This window comes from Staurois parvus, unplaced genomic scaffold (genome assembly GCF_062004578.1).
Source record: "Staurois parvus isolate SC_StPar_1 unplaced genomic scaffold, SC_StPar_1.0 ptg000034l, whole genome shotgun sequence".
NCBI classification, from domain to species: Eukaryota; Metazoa; Chordata; class Amphibia; order Anura; family Ranidae; genus Staurois; species Staurois parvus.
Genome location: NW_028317830.1, coordinates 390,368 through 408,582, shown reverse-complemented (window position 1 = coordinate 408,582; position 18,215 = coordinate 390,368). Strand labels below are relative to the sequence as shown.

General features: G+C 42.4%; 1 protein-coding gene across 1 annotated transcript; it reads left to right on the top strand.

The window, feature by feature from the left end:
- The first annotated feature begins 11,400 nt into the window (after positions 1-11,400).
- LOC149470636 (putative taste receptor type 2 member 33) lies at positions 11,401-12,312 on the top strand. Its single transcript, XM_089661078.1, has one exon. It carries the CDS (start codon positions 11,401-11,403, stop codon positions 12,310-12,312), a length of 912 nt encoding a protein of 303 aa, XP_089517204.1.
- Positions 12,313-18,215: the final 5,903 nt, after the last annotated feature.

Sequence of the window (18,215 nt, the reverse complement as noted above, 5' to 3'; positions counted from 1 at the left end):
TAGATAGATAGATAATAGATAGATAGATAGATAATAGATAGATAGATAGATAGATAGATAGATAGATAGATAGATAATTAATGGATAGATAGATAGATAGATAAATAGATAGATAGATAGATAGATAGATAATAGATAGATAGATAATTAATAGATAGATAGATACATACATGGATAGTAGATAGATAGATAGATAGATAGATAGATAATAGATAGATAGATAGATAGATAATAGATAGATAGATAGATAGATAGATAGATAGATAGATAGATAAATAGATAGATAGATAATAATAGATAGATAATAGATAAATAGATAATAGATAGATAAATAGATAGATAGATAGATAGATAGATAGATAGATAGATTACGATGGCGATGGCCTCAATTTGTGATGGATTTGGTAAAATGTCTATTTCATTTCCTATTGAATATATATATATATATACGCTATTTCTATAAGTTTTATAAATATTTATTTTTATACTTTAATACATATGTTGTGTGAATATTTTCTGCCTGCTGGGCTTTGTGGTACTATAAGAAATCCTTGCTTAAGAAATGTCTGCTCACACACACAGACCCCCTCCTACCGTGTGATTTGGAAGACAAAATAATGTTTTCCTATAAGATAAGATGGAAGAAGATCACACCTATACCATGACAGAGATTGTTTTCATGTGGAAATGACCAATCAAAGACTAATATAATGCTTATGCTGTTATCACGTGATATTCGCATCATTTTGCATATATAAGCTCACTTTCTCATTATAATAAACTAGAAGTATTCATAGACTGAACTTGTGTGTCAGCGTGAGTCTCTTCCAGTGTGCGCACATTCCAAAGCTAGCGTCATAAATTAGGACAGGAACAGATAAGCACCGGACATTTTTTAGTCCTCTACTAACTCAGCTGGTGCCAAAACCCGGGACTCCGGGTCATTAACCTGCAGCCAGCCGACCTGAAAGGGCGTTAGGTGTCAGTCAAACTGGACGCGCCGGAGATTGATCACCTCTGGAGCATGGTAAGATATATTTTTGCTATCTTACCATTGCTTATCCTGTCTTTGTTGTTGATTCATACCTGTGCCTAGTACGGCTGCTAAAGGTCACTAAAGGCAGGTAACTTTGCTTACCCGGAGTTTATTTCAATCTTACCTGCATGTGCTTATCTGTTACCTGGGTCTCTGTTGTGTGTTTTTATGTATCAGTCTTGAGGTGGAAGAGGAGTGGACCTATTGAGGGTTTTGACACATAATTTCTCTTGGGTGTGTGGTAACCTTGTGTGTTGACCACAAGAGAGGAGGTGTCGTATACGCGTCACGGTAGTGTGGCAGCGGGGTGCCCTAGCCATTTTTGGGGCTAGGAAGAGTTACTCAGTGATCTGTACTCATAGCCCACCAAGATAGACTGCTATGTTATGTCCTAAATGTGTGTCTGTAAGTTAATGTTTGCCATTCATAACAGAAGGTTGGGGTTTGTTAAGGGTTAAGGAAAGTTTGGACAGCAGAATGTGAAGTGTCTTAGATTCCTGTTAGGAAGGACAGAGAAGGGGGGAGGAGATGGGTCAGAAGCTGATAAGACCCCTAGAAAGGAATGTTAGCACATGACCTGGTTGTACAGAGAGAAGAGGAAAAGTATGTGGAATTAAAGATAAGGAGGTTTAGGCTACAGTCATAGGAATGGCAGGAAAAAAAAAAAAAGAAGAGAAGAAAGATGTCTTAGTTGACAAATATTTGCTGAAGACAGCAAGAAGCTTAGTATAAAGTAGCCAAAGTTATCCACAAAGAGCAGTGGACAGAACAGGTATTGCTACAGGAAAAAAAAAAACTGTTTATATGTTAAAATATTGAAAAGGATTACTGGCATGTCATATTGTGAAGAGGTGTGAAGGAAGTGAAGCAGTTAAAAAGTTATCTAAAGTAGCGAAAGTTTGTAAGGTGATGGTCAGCGTTGCCTGACTTCAGCCGACTGGCGTAAATTTTTGTAGGAACAGAGAGGAATTTTATGTGATAAAGGTTTGCTGAACGTGACAGAAGCTTGGTACAAAAAAAAACTGCAAAAGCGTTGCATAAAGAAGGATGGTTGGAAGAAATTCAAGAAAATGGCGATTGTATAATGTATGTGTATCATAAAATTGAAAATGGAAGTGTGCTAAAACCACGGCCCTATGACGATAGAATTCAGAACAAAGGAGGCCAGGAACAGTTCCTGCCCAGCCCAGTGCACTTCCTGACGGCAGCCATCTTGCTGCACCCGCATTGTCAGTTCCTGCCCAGCCCAGTGCACTTCCGCATGGCGGCCATATTGGTACACCAGGAAGGCCTAAATAAGGCATATACCCAGTTCTCCCTGTTCTAAACCAGGATGGTTCCTACCACACTCCCGTTTTTCCCAATATGGAAGCGTCACCTGCACAAGCCGGATACATGAATGACAATGCATTCGAGCCGGATGATCAACAACCACAAGCAGGAACAGTACACAAGACAACCCCGACATTGAAGATTACCGGAAGGGGCACCGGTAATGTATGTCGCTTTTACCCCATCACAAGCGGCGGCTTTAGTGACGAGTCTGTCTGACCCAGAGAAACAGCCAATGCCCTTTTACCGCAGGGTAGTGCAGATACAAGAAACTTACTCAGCTGCTTGGAAAGACCTGCTCAGTCTACGCCAAATTAAAGCAGGACATGTTTTCTGGCCAGTTATGCAGACGGCCTTCAATGATGCCTGCCTGACAAGTGTTATTTCCTATTCTTCAGGCGTGGAGTTCTGTGCCCAGCTCCATGACTGGGCAAAGGAGAAATTGGCGGATCAGACTACCACAATTTAAGACATCACCCAAGATAGAGGGGAGTCTGTGGAGAAGTATTATGCCAGACTCATACAGGCCTTTGATGATCTGGGCTTCTCTCAATATGAAAAGGCACATACACACATGCTCTCAGCTGCTTTTGCCTCAGGGCTCAAAGAGGATATCAGGAAAGGTCTGATGGTGGCCCGCCCTGAGTACCGCTCTATGAAGATGTCTGATTTACTGTTGGTGGCCAGAGGCATAGAAAACCAAAAAGGGAAAAAAACAGCGCCCCTCATGGTGGTCAATGACGAAGATCCCACCCACTCATCCATGACCACCGTACTGGACACGTGGCAAAAGGAACATTCGGCAGTGGTCCTTCTTCAATATGTGGATGACTTTCTCCTCTGTGCTGATGAGCTGCCCATGGCTGAAGAAGCCTCGGAGAGTTTATTATGTTACTTGGCACACCAAGGCTGTAAGGCCTCTAAACCGAAGTTGTAATGGTGCTCTACAACAGTTATGTTCTTGGGCCACTGCCTCTTACATGGAACAAGGCATCTTATGGAGGAAAGAGTTAAGGCCATCCAGAACCTGCCACTGCCGCTAGGCCAGAAGCCACTCCACACCTTTCTTGGCCTCATAACCTACTGTAGGTCATGGATTCCTGATGTTTCTTGGTTTATGCAACCACTCTACGATGCTCTCAAGTCTGAGCCCTTCCATCTGTCTGAAGAGGCCGCCTCCAACTTTTTGGCTCTAACATGCTTACTTTCTTGAGCCCCAGCCCTAGGTCTACCAGACTACGAGAAATTTTTTTCAAACTGTTCGTGTCTGAACGCCAAGGCCACACCACGGAACCTAGCTCAGGAACATGGAGGGCAAACCAGACCCATTGGGTACTATTCTTGCCATTTGGACCCCGTAGCTAGGGGTGGTTCTTCATGTCTAAGAGCTGTCTTCGCTGCTCAAGCTCTGCTGGATAAGACCTCTGATATTGTTCTGGGACATGAACTTGTTCTTCTGGCGCCGCATGACATTGCTGCCATTTTAAACCAAGTCCAACCTGGCATCTTAGACTACAGTATTCCCCCCAACTTCCTGATAACGTCACTCTCCTACGTTGCCAAACCCTGAATCTGGCCACTCTCCTCCCAATTGCTGAGGGGGGTAATAAAGATAATGCAGAAAGTGGAGAGGATGATGGAGCCACTGAGCCTCATAATTGTCTTGAAGTGATGAAAATGGAAACCTTCCATCTCCCCAGAGTGAGTAAACCACCTCTGCAGGACCCAGACTTCACCTTGTTTGTTGATGCTTCCAGATATGCAGACGATGGAGGCAAATACCATACAGGATTTGCGGTCACTACTGCAGACACAGTCCTACAGGCAAGAGCCCTATCGCCAGCAATATCTGCACAGGGAGCTGAACTTCAAGCACTCACAACAGCATGCCAGATGATGGAAGGAAAAAGAGCCAATATCTACACAAACTCCAGATACGCCTTTGGGGTGGCCCATGACTTAGGACCCATATGGAAGGCAAGAGGATTTATGACTGCGGCAGGTACGTCCATAAGACATGGAGCAGGCATTGGACGACTGCTGGAAGCACTCCTTCTACCCATTCAAGTGGCTATTCTGAAGGTAAAAGCTCATGGGAAATAAACTCCTCAGAAGCCAAAGGCAATAATCTGGCAGATTTGGCGGCAAAACGAGCGGCCATGGGACCACCAGAAATGGAAGGAGAGGTGACTGGAGAGTGGGAACCAATATTCACCTTACAGACCTTACCTGTGGACAGAAGCTACCTCAAGGAACTCCAAGAAGCAGCAAGTCCAGAAGAAAAAGAAAGCTGGAGACGGAGAGGAGCTGTTCTCAAAGATGGTCTGTTTGAGTGCAACAAGAGGCTTTGTTTACCCAAGAATATGTTTCCAGCTGTAGTCCAGTGGGCACACGGAGCAGCCCATCTGTCAAAGAGCCTCATGAACTCTTTTATCAACAAGTACGATATAGCGCCTGGAATCACCACATTGACAAACAATTTTTGCAGAACATGTGCCATCTGTGCAAAAATGCAATACGGGACGCACAGAGAAGACACCACAGAAACACTTGGCCAAACCCCTATACCCTTTTCAAAGGATACAAATTGATCATATCCAGATGCCAAAGAGTGGGCGGTTGAGTACACCCTAGTGGTGTTGGACATGATTTCCAGTTGGCCAGAGGACTTTGCTGTAACTAACATGACTGCTAAAACAACTGCGAAGAAACTCCTCACTGAGGTTGTATGCAGATATGGGCTTCCAGAGGTGATAGAGAGTGACCAGGGCCCCGCTTTCACAGCTTCAGTAACCAAAGAAATATGGGCGGCATTAGGAGTCACTCTGGCGTTCCATACCCCCTATCACCCCCAAAGTAGTGGAAAAGTAGAAAGAATGAATGGCACTCTGAAAGCCAGAATGCTAAAAATGGCCCAAGAGACTGGCATGAGTTGGCCAGACAGTCTGTTTATTGCCCTATTTAGTGTCAGATACACACCAAGAGAGAACACTCCCTGTCCCCTTATGAGATTTTGTTTAGCTCAGCCCCCAGACTTGGTTGTTATTTTCCACAACAGTTGAAATTACAGTCTGATGTGTTAACTGATTATGTGACTGTATTATCACGTGAATTAACCCGTATCCGTGTCCAAGTGTTTTCTCCATTCCAGATTCTGAGTCAGATACAGGAACTCACAGCCTATTACCCGGAGATTGGGTATTAGTAAAGACATTTATGAGGAAACATTCCCTTGAGTCAAGATATGATGGTCCCTTCCAAGTTCTGCTGACCACAGCCCCTTCTGACAAGGTGGCCGGGAAGAACACTTGGATACACGCCTCCCAATGCAAGAAAGTCCCAACCCCTGAGGGAAAGGCGTCATCTACACCATGACAACTATGTTGTATATCCTTTTTCTTATAAGTCTGACAGAGGCTCAACAGGTGGATATCACCGAAATAGGTGACACCATTATATTTTGGTACAACTCATCCAACACTCATGTAGCTATTTTCACCTTTGATTTCTGTAGTATAGATCCCATGTGGTGCTATGACCATAATCTATATGATCTTGACACAACAAGCATGTTCCGATAGTAGTGACCAGGTATACATATGTGTCATGGATGATTACTGGGGACCAAAATATTAGAATCAGATTGGAAGGGATTTGGACTGGTGAGTGTGCTCTTGCAAAGGCCATTATGCCTCTCCACATCCTAGCAGAGAATACCCCTGACCCAACGCCTGGCCGTAGGAGGAAACGAAAAGCTCCTTCTGGCAGTTTTGACCCACATGTGTATATAGATGCCATTGGAGTCCCAAGGGGGTGCCTAATAAATTTAAAGCCAGAGACCAAGTAAAGCAGGCTTTGAATCCCTGATTCCCATGATAACTGTTAATAAAAATGTAGATTGGATAAATTACATATACTACAACCAACAGAGGTTTGTGAATTACACCAGGGATGCCCTTCAAGGAATCGTTGACCAGTTAGCCCCTACATCCTACATGACATTCCAGAATAGGATGGCTCTGGACATGATTTTAGCGGAAAAAGGAGGTGTCTGTAAAATGATAGAAGGAACCAGAACATGTTGTACATATATTCCTGACAATACTGGCCCGAATGGTAAGGTTACTCTGGCTATAAAGAAATTAGAAGACCTGTCAGTTGAGTTGAAAAAGAATTCAGGGATCACAGACTTGTGGGATCAATATTTCAGTTGGATGAGTGGGTGGCAAAAGATACTTGCCCAAATAGGGGTAACCGTACTAATAATTCTGATTCTCCTGGCCCTGGTTGTATGCTGTGTTATACCATGTGTGAGGAAATTGATGAGCAAAGCTGTAGACAACAGAACACCTACCTTCCTGAACCAGGAGCAAGAGGATCCCCACATGATAGATGAAGAAAAACCTTATACCCCATTACGGTCCCTCCCCGCCAATAGTAATCTCACAATTTTGTAGGGATAGCATCTGACTTCCTTATGTACAAAGTCTGTGGCAAGGGGGGGGATGAAATAGTCATCACCTGTCTAACGTACAGCATAAAAGAGTTCCAAGGTACATAAGGACAGATGAGCGAGGTCTTATAGGGACAGATGAGCGAGGTCTTATAGGGACAGAGGAAAATAGTCATTTTAAGGGGGGACTGTGATGGATTTGGTAAAATGCCTATTTCGTTTCCTATTGAATATATATATATATACGCTATTTCTATAAGTTTTATAAATATTTATTTTTATACTTTAATACATATGTTGTGTGAATATTTTCTGCCTGCTGGGCTTTGTGGTACTATAAGAAATCCTTGCTTAAGAAATGTCTGCTCACACACACAGACCCCCTCCCACCGTGTGATTTGGAAGACAAAATAATGTTTTCCTATAAGATAAGACGGAAGAAGATCACACCTATACCATGACGGAGATTGTTTTCATGTGGAAATGACCAATCAAAGACTAATATAATGCTTATGCTGTTGTCACATGACTCTCGCATCATTCTGCATATATAAGTTCACTTTCTCATTATAATAAACTAGAAGTGTTCATAGACTGAACTTGTGTGTCAGCGTGAGTCTCTTCCAATGTGCGCACATTTCAAAAGCTAGCGTCATAAATTAGGACAGGAACAGATAAGCACCGGACATTTTTTAGTCCTCTACTAACTCAAATTCACCGTAAAGTCGTCACCTAGCTGTGTCTCTCACCATCAATGGGCTGAACATCACCGAATTAAGATCTCACTTCTTGCAGGATTTGCACCATCGCAGGTAACGTTGGGCTGAACGTTGGAGGTGAACCTAAGTTCCACATGAACATTGAGTGTTCATGTGTTCACTGAACACATGAATGATACGGGCATTCAGCAGGTTATTCACCCGCCCGCCGCACCCCGTGATGCAGTGCGCCCTAACAGCACATTGTGATTGGCCAAAGTAATGCACCTGACCACAGGTCATCTACAATGCTTTGGCAAATCACAGCGCATGATGACATCACATTGTGACATCATGACAGTATTTAAAAAACCCCTGAGCCAAAGTACCCCCCATGTTGAGGGCATGTGGCCTGGCATGGTTTAGGAGGGGGGGGGGCACTCACTCACCTCCCTTGTTTAATTTTGGCATGGGGTTCTCCTCAAAATTCATACCAGATACAAAGGGATTGGTATGAATGGGAGGGGAGACCCCATGTCATTTCTTTAACCACTAGGCTACCGGACACTTCTACCCCCTTCCTGCCTACCGGGCACTTCTACCCCCTTCCTGCCTACAGGGCACTTCTACCCCCTTCCTGCCCCGACCAATTTCCAGCTTTCAGCGCTGTCGCACTTTGAATGACAATTGCGCGGTCATGCAACACTGTACAAATATGACATTTTTATAATTTTTTTGAGACAGATAGAGCTTTCTTTTGGTGGTATTTAATCACCTCGGGGATTTTTATTTTTTCTTAAACAAACCAAAAACCACTGAAAATTTTGAAAAAAGAAACGTTTTTTCTTAGTTTTTGTTATACAATTTTGTAAATAAGTGATTTTTCTCCTTCACTGATGTGCGCTAATGAGGCTGCACTGATGGGCACTGATAGGCTGTACTGATGGGCACTGATAGGTGGCACTGATGAGGAGGCACTGGTAGGTGGCACTGATGAGGAGGCGCTGGTAGGTTGCACTGATGGGCAGCTCAGATGGGCACTGATATGTGGCATTGATGTGGCACTGATGGGCACTGGCATGTGGCACTGATGAGCACTGACAGCTGGCACTGATGGACTCTGACAGGTGGCACTTCTGGGGCCACACTGATCATCAGGGCACACTGATCATCAGTGCCCTGATGATCAGTGTACATGTCCACTCTGCGGAAAGCCAATTACCGTCTCTCCTCTCCCCTGTCAGTGTGACAGCTCGAGAGGAGAGAAATGCTTATAACTGGCATTTCCGTGTTTACATGTGATCAGCTGTGATTGGACACAGCTGATCACATGACCGAGCCGACATCTTCTGCTCTTTCCGTGATCCGCTGTGTCCAAGGGACACAGCGTACTGATGATCGACGCGCTGTGTGCTCCCTGAGCCGTGCATGCGCAGTGAGAATGGTAGAACGTCATATGACATCCTATCAGAACGAGAGAACCACCTTGCGCCCGTCGTTGGACTATAGGGCAGGCGGAAGGTGGTTAAAGAAAAATGTAATTGTCGGGAAATGCCAACAATTATTTTTCCATCCAGCTGTCAGCGGGGAACCCCACTGACACCAGGATCCCCACTGACACCAGGATCCCCACTGACACCAGGAACCCCACTGACACCGGGAACCCCACTGACAGCTGAAACACAAATGAATGTCTCACTATTAACATACCGTATGACTTCATCATAGAACTCCCGCCGGATTGTAGTCACTAAGCGGGATCTCACCACATACTCAGATGGCGTAAGATACCGCTCAGTAAATTGTTTGTGTTTGATTTTTGCGGTCGAACATTCTGTAGGTTCAGATTTTTGACCGCAAACTGAACAGGGGGGTGTTCGGCCCATCATTTATTGCAGGATATACATTGCCTTCATTCAAGAAAAACACATTTCAAATATACCTAAATTTACCAACTACTGGTACCCGGAGATCCATCACACTTCATCATCCACATCCAAGACTACAACCGCGGCCATAGTAATTGTAAGAGATCTCCCCCTTCAAATCTGTTCCCGGCAGGCCAATCCTGAGGGTTTATTTCTTTTTATCAAAGGCACCCTGGGAGCTAGACCTAATCTTCTTCTGTATATTTATTACCCCAATGAGAAACAAGTGACCTTCTCTTGAACATTGTGCGACCAATTGACGGCATTCAACATCTTGATCCGGGGGGGGGACTTCTTTTACCCCTCAACCCACCTCTCAACTCCTCCTCAGGCTCCTTCTCAGTTCCATTCTGAGCTTTACGTCCAATAAAATCTCATTTACTGACCTTAACCCTTTATGACACTTGGACATCTCTTAATCCTAGAGATAAGGACAATGCCTACTACTCAGCCCTCATTGCAAGTAGTCAACTATGGATTATTCATTTCTCAGGTGGACCTTGCTTTATGAAGGGGGCAACTCACCCCCCATGTAGGTATCTGATCATCACCCCATTTAAATGTCCTTGGAACCCCTGAAAGGGACTGGAGAGATAAAACATCAATTTTAAAAATTCATAAACTTGAAAAATAATTTAAGATAACAATGACCCCGAACTTTTATGGTTCACCTTTTATATTGCTGTACCTGTTTGGGTTCAACAAGCTGTCTGGGAAATTGTAATTCCAATCCAATCATTCCATCCTGGGGTGAGTAGAGGGATTTCACCAAACTCAGTTTTACTGCAAAATGACCGATTTGCTGGAAAATATTCCCTGCAGATTGGTAAAGTGAAATTTGATTAACTATTTCAGCCAAACTGGCTGCCTGGTAAGTTATATTTTCAATATTTTTTTTTTAATGTACAAATAATGTCAACAATAAAATTATTAATAATAATAATAATAATAATAATAAAAATCAGCATTGAAAAGAACTTCAGTCTAGCATATGAAGTCTCCTCTCCTCTGATTTGGGAGTATAATGGACTTAAATTTCAATTTTCTGATCTTTTTCAATGTTGTTTATTTAAGTGACACAGGGACCTTTACTGACATTTGAAATGCAATCATTTTAGCTGATCAAAGGAGATTTTGAAGAAAATGTTGTTGAGGGTGGAAACCCCAAGAGTAGCAGCTGAGGGCCTGGAGGTCTTTAGTGTCTTCTGCGCTGGATAGCCATAAGACAAACATGGAGTATGGATGGTGATCATCAAATTTTACCACAGAGGAAGCGATTGATTTGTAAAAAGGATTGCTTTCTATAAAACACCCAATAACCTCTAGTAAACCCCAAGTACCCCCAATTATTCTCTACCACCCCCTACCTACACTTTGCAAACACATTATTTCTATAAATTGCTTTCATTTTTTGATGTTCTGTTGTCCAATTTTAGATTAAAAAAAAAATCATCTGTAGATTACTTCAAGTCATTTTGCTGGAAGGATATTTCCATTATTGTGATAGGAGGGACAAGGCACAGGATACAGTTTGCACTGTACATGGACAATATTATGATCTGTTCTAAATCCATCTTCACCCAAAATCTGCTGCCAAGGAAAATAATTCTTGTAGGATAAAACTGTCCATGGAAATCCTCGATTGTCCCCCCAGCGCTCTTCTCAATCACCAGGAATACCTTCCTGATTGTACATAATGGTCAGTAAGGTACCATCAACCACTTGTCCTGAAGTAGTTAAATATAATGGAAATGATTTCAGGATCGTTTACACGATGTAATGAGTACTTTACATGTTGGATTTGAAATTAGATCCATCACATTTATGCAAAGTCAACCGAGAGCTGAATCTGAAGATTATTATTATAGTTCAAACTTGAAATCCATCATTCTGTCTGCTTTCCCCGGTTGTGTCCCGTCATCTCTGTCCTGAGCTCACACACCAAACCTGAACATGTTACCTCCACGCTCCTTCTTCATTTTAGTCCCTTCAGTCTTGGGACTCATCTTGGCAATACCTTCTAACACTTGTATTGTGATGGGTAACCTGGACAGCATCAGGAAGAAAGGAAAGTTGAGTCCCACCGATGTGATCTTTCTGGCTAAGGGAACGGTGAATATTCTCCTCCAGTGTGTGTTGTTTCTACAGGGAATGCTTTTTGTCTTTTCTCCAGGAGTTTTATACATTAGAGAAGTATACGTATTCTTGAGAGCATCAGCTTATTTCCTGACATATTACAGCTTCTGGTTGACCGCCTGGCTCTCCATTCATTACTGTACCAGCATCACCAATCTCAGCTATGGGTTCTTCATTTGGTTAAAGAGAATTGTGTCCAATTTCCTGAGTCAACTTCTATTCCTGACAGCACTTGGGGTGTTCATTGTGAATGTCCCAACTATCTGGGCTTTGAATGTAGACAGTAATGCCCAGTCTTCTGAGAACATTACAGTTAAAGCCTCTATTGCAGATCCCATCTACTATGTCAGTTTATCCTACTCTGTGCCGGTGACTCTCCTAGGCGTCATTCTGCCATTCTGCCTCAGTCTCCTGTGCCTGGTCCTCACTTCCTCCTTTCTGCTCAGACACATCTGGAGGGTGAAGAATAACGACTCTGGATCAACACGTCCAAATCTTCAGGCTCATGTCACGGCACTGAGGACAATCTTCTTCTTGCTTCTCATGTTCACCTCCTTCTTCATTTCTCGGTTGATTTATTTTATTGGAAAACCCACAAATCACACAGACCCAATGGCTATAATCAGTTGGATTATCCTGTCATTATCTCCATCGGTCAATGCAGCCATCATCTTCCAGGCCAGCAACAAGCTTAGAAGGATCATTCTGAGAAGATTCTGGACCAGATGATGAAGAAACACAGGGATGTAGATATCTAGATCTTATCTCATAAGAAAAAAAAAACATAGTTCTGTTGCAAGTTTTCCTGTCTCCATTAAGTATAATTGAAATTTTACAATGTCTATTTACTAAAAATGTTTCCATTTGTATTATATCATTCTTTCTTCTTCTTATCAAGTGTAGCAATACCCACATAGGAGCCACTGAGTAGGATGGGTCCTCTGTTCCTTGCCTCGACCTCAAGAACCTCAGCCCCTCTGACTCACCAGGTTCAATGTGCAAACATACGATATCACAGTGGAATAATACTTCATATCCTGTAGGTATAGATCACAGAAAACAAGCATCAAACCAGGTAGTAATGGCAAACTTTTGTCATCCAATATGGTTGGTAACTCGGCAAGCATACAAAGGAATAACAATAGTAATAACACTATTAAGCATACAAAGTGATCACCAGCAAGGAGTCGGCATGAGATGACATTTGGGGGAAGATTTGCTAAAACTGAACCTGCTGCAGCTGTGCATGGCAGCTAATATTCTAACTTCAGCTTGTCCCATCAAGCTTTGACAATAAAATATGGAAGCTGATTGGTTTCTATGCAGAGCTTCAGCAGATTTTGCACTCTCCAACTTTAATAAATAAATTCCCTTGCTTTCCAGATCAGCATAATTAGCAGCAAGGCCACCTCAAGTGCAACAGTGAACAGTAGTAAAGTTTATTCTACTGACTGCTGGAACTATACTGCTAGAGTGCATTTATGGCAGGGATGCTAGTCCTAGACCAACTGCGTATGCACCATCTAAAAGAAAAGAGGATGGTAGCAAAGTGGGCAGGGAAACAAAGGGGGTGGCAGAATAATTATTAGAGGTGAGTCAGTCCTTTGAGATGTTCTATTACCAGCTATCGTTGGGGCCCTTTAAGAGCGTTGGTTCACTTAATGACAATCCCAGTTAACCTGCATGCAGTATAGGTACAGTATAGGTACTGTAAAGTCTTGGCATATGTGCAAGGTATATGTGGTTCAGATTTGACTAAAGTTTGGTATAATGTGGTATAGGGTTGGTATAGGTGCAGTCCAGGTTTGGAATAGGTGCGGTATAGAGTTCAGTATGGAAGGTGTATGGATTGAGTGTCCGGTTCTCAGTGGCTCAGTCCCTGCTAGCAGTATCAGCAAAGGGTTAATAGCTCTCTCACCTGTCCCCAAGATGCTGTAGTGACCTCACAATGTAGAAGGGGGGTCCCCTCTATCTATTCCAGAAAGCCTCTTGTGATCTGCTGTGGGAAGCAGAGGGTGAGTGGACGCTCCAGTCTCCTTGCAGCAATGGTGAAGGTGTTGTGAGGTGGGCAGTATTTCACTTGCCCTGGGTGTCCTCACTTCCAGTCCCAGGCTAGTGCAGATGGGTGAGGATAGAGTGTAGTGGAAGTGCAGATGGGAATAGATAGAGTGCAGTATGAGCGAAGTATGGATTGGGTACACTTGGTGTCCTGCTCTCAGTGGCTCAGTCCATGCTAGCAGTATCAGCAATGGGCGAATAGCCCTCTCACCAGTCCCTGGAATGCTGCGGTGACCTCTCACTGTAGAAAGGGGGCACCTCTGTCATTACCCGAATGCCTCCATTGATCAGTGGTGGGAAGCAGATGGTGGATGGATGCTCCAGTCTCGGGGGTGCTGTACTGTGCTGCCCCTGGTTGTCCTCACTTCCACCAGTCTCAGGCTCAGATATCAGCTGGTATGGTCTCCTGTTGGCAGGAAAATATCCAGACAGAGGTGCTCTCACTTGACTGCCATTGGTGCAAAGAGAAAAAAAACTTTCTGGGGCAGTCTAATAAAAATCATCTCTCCACTCCTCCCACTGCTCTGTACACACTGGGATCTGTAGTGTAACCATGGTCGTGTAGTCATTATATGGCTGCCATATCAAACTACAACTCCCAAGATTCCCAACGCTTTGCATAGAAGTCTATAGGCTTGTTTGGCATAAGGTCTTGACCTGCTGGCCGGAGGAGAATGGTTCAGATTCATCAGTATCCCAGTAGAGGGAGAGAATAAGAGAAGGCAATGTCTCCTTCTCCATATTGCCGTAACCCAGCACCTGGCTACACAAGTACTCATAATCTGATACACTTTCATAAAGAACTCCACATAAAATAAATATTTTGTGCATTTATATTACAAAAACCTAGAAACAAATGTACAGGGAAGAGGAAGGGATACATTCGTCTACAAGAGTTATTGCTTTCTGAGACACTGTCAGGGAAATGTCCTCTTATTTGCTGTTGTTACCACTCCTGCTCTCTATTAAGAAGATAGATAGATAGATAGATAGATAGATAGATAGATAGATAGATAGATAGATAGATAATAGATAGATAGATAGATAGATAGATAGATAGATAATAGATAGATAGATAGATAGATAGATAGATAGATAGATAGATAGATAGATAATAGATAGATAGATAATAGATAGATAGATAGATAATAGATAGATAGATAGATAGATAGATAGATAGATAGATAGATAGATAGATAGATAATAGATAGATAGATAGATAATAGATAATAGATAGATAGATAGATAGATAGATAGATAGATAGATAGATAATAGATAGATAATAGATAGATAGATAGATAATAGATAAATAGATAGATAGATAGATAGATAGATAGATAGATAGATAGATAGATAATAGATAGATAGATAGATAATAGATAGATAGATAATAGATAGATAGATAATAGATAGATAATAGATAGATATATAGATAGATAATAGATAGATAGATAGATAGATAGATAGATAGATAGATAGATAATAGATAGATAGATAGATAATAGATAGATAGATAATAGATAGATAGATAATAGATAGATAATAGATAGATAGATAGATAGATAATAGATAGATAGATAGTAGATAGATAGATAGATAATAGATAGATAGATAGATAGATAGATAGATAGATAATAGATAGATAATAGATAGATAATAGATAGATAGATAGATAGATAGATAGATAGATAGATAGATAGATAGATAGATAGATGGATGCAGGAAAATGCTGCTCAGTAAATTGTTCGTGTTTGATGTTTGCGGTCGAACATTCTGTAGGTTCGGATGTTTGACCGCAAAGTGAACAGGGGAGTGTTCGGCCCATCACTAGTTGCAGGATACACATTGCCTTCATTCAAGAAAAACACATTTCAAATATACTTAAATTGCCCAACTATTGATACTTGTTGATCCATCACACTTCATCATCCACCTCCAAGACCAAAACCGCGCCCATAGTAATTGTAAGAGATCTCCCCCTTCAAATCTGTTCCCAGCTGGCCAGTCCTGAGGGTTTATTTCTTTTTATCAAAGGCACCCTGGGAGCTAGACCTATCCGTCTTCTGTATATTTATTACCCCAATGAGAAACAAGTGACCTTCTCTTGAACATTGTGCGACCAATTGACGGCCATTCAACAAGGCATCTTGATCCGGGGGGGGGACTTCTTTTACCCCTCAACCCACTTCTCAACCCCTCCTCAGGCTCCTTCTCAGTTCCATTCTGAGCTTTATGTCCAATAAAATCTCATTTACTGACCTCAACCCTTTATGACACTTGGACATCTCTGAATCGTAGAGATAAGGACAATGCCTACTACTCAGCCCTCATTGCAAGTAGTCAACTATGGATTATTCATTTCTCAGGTGGACCTTTTCTTTATGAAGGCGGTGACCTCCCCCCCCCTTCATGTATGTATCTGATCATCACCCCATTTAAATGGCCTTGGAACCCCCTGAAAGGGACTGGAGAGATAAAACATCAATTTTAAAAATTCATAAACTTGAAAAATAATTTCAAATAACAATGACCCCAAACTTTTATGTTCACCTTTTATATTGCTGTACCTGTTTGGGTTCAACAAGCTGTCTGGGAAATTGTAATTCCAATCCAATCATTCCAATCATTCCATCCTGGGGTGAGTAGAGGGATTTCACCAAACTCAGTTTTACTGCAAAATGACCGATTTGCTGGAAAATATTCCCTGCAGATTGCTAAAGTGAAATTTGATTAACTATTTCAGCTAAACTGGCTGCCTGGTGTGTTATATTTTCAATTTTTTTTTTCTACTGTACTAATAATGTCAACAATAAAATTATTGATAATAATAATAATAATGTATAAATAATAAAAATCAGCATTGAAAATAACTCCAGTCTAGAGTGTGAAGTCTCTGGCTCCTCTATTCTGATTTGGGACTATAATGGACTTAAATTTCACATTTCTGATCTTATTTCTGATCTTTTCCAATGTTGTTTATTTAACTGACACAGTTTAACCCTTTACTGACAATTGAGATGCAATAATTTTAGCTGATCAAAGGAGATTTTGAAGAAAATGTTGTTGAGGGTGGAAACCCCAAGAGTAACAGCTGAGGTCCTGGAGGTCTTTAGTGTCTTCTGCGCTGGATAGCCATAAGACAAACATGGAGTATGAGTGGTGATTAGAGATGAGCGAATCGAAGTAGGCGAAGTGGAATTCGAGTCGAATATTGGAAAATTTTCGATTCGCGCCGAATCCGAAAAATAGCCTACTTCGGACGCACGAATCGAAATTTTTCCTAAAATGGCGGCGGACATGTGCGGCGACGGAGCGGGGATGTCTGGGAAGGCGCACAGACAAGGCGCGCTGACCCATAATGCATTCCTTAATGACATGTGATCGCATTAGCCAATCAGCAGCCAGCCAGCCAGCACTGTGTAATGGTCGAGCTATAAATAGCGGCCATTTTAGAATTCTTCATTTGCCTCCAGTCATTGAACAGAGGCAGACCGCTCTGTATTAGGGACAGGGACAGAGTTAGGGCCACAGAAACGTTACTTGGGGACAGAGAAACGATACTTAGGGACAGAGAACCATTACTCAGGGACACAGAATTGTTAATGAGGGCCACAGAATCGTTACTTAGGGCCAAAGAAACACTAGTTAGGGACACAGAATTGTTACTCAGGGACAGACAGAATTGTTACTGAGGGCCACAGAACTGTTACTTAGGGCCACAGAAACGTTAGTTAGGGCCACAGAATTGTTACTCAGGGACAGACACAGAATTGTTACTGAGGGCCACAGAAACGTTACTTAGGGCCACAGAATTGTTACTCAGGGACAGACACAGAATTGTTACTGAGGGCCACAGAAACGTTACTTAGGGCCACAGAATTGTTACTCAGGGACAGACACAGAATTGTTACTGAGGGCCACAGAATTGTTACTTAGGGCCACAGAAACGTTAATCAGAGACACAGAATTGTTACTGAGGGCCACAGAACCGTTACTTAGGGCCACAGAATTGTTACTCAGGGGCACAGAATTGTTACTGAGGGCCACAGAACCGTTACTTAGGGCCACAGAATTGTTACTCAGGGACACAGAATTGTTACTGAGGGCCACAGAACCGTTACTTAGGGCCACAGAATTGTTACTCAGGGACACAGAATTGTTACTGAGGGCCACAGAACTGTTACTTAGGGCCACAGAATTGTTACTCGGACAGACACAGAATTGTTACTCAGGGACACAGAATTGTTACTGAGGGCCACAGAACCGTTACTTAGGGCCACATAAACGTTAATCAGGGACACAGAATTGTTACTGAGGGCCACAGAACCGTTACTTAGGGCCACATAAACGTTAATCAGGGATACAGAATTGTTACTGAGGGCCACAGAACCGTTACTTAGGGCCACAGAATTGTTACTCACGGACAGACACAGAATTGTTTCTTGAGGGACACAGAATTGTTACTGAGGGCCACAGAACCGTTACTTAGGGCCACAGAATTGTTACTCAGGGACACAGAATTGTTACTGAGGGCCACAGAACTGTTACTTAGGGCCACAGAATTGTTACTCGG

Coding starts and splice junctions, on each gene's coding strand:
- LOC149470636 (XM_089661078.1), top strand. CDS start 11,401: ATGTTACCTCCACGCTCCTTCTTCATTTTAGTCCCTTCAGTCTTGGGA.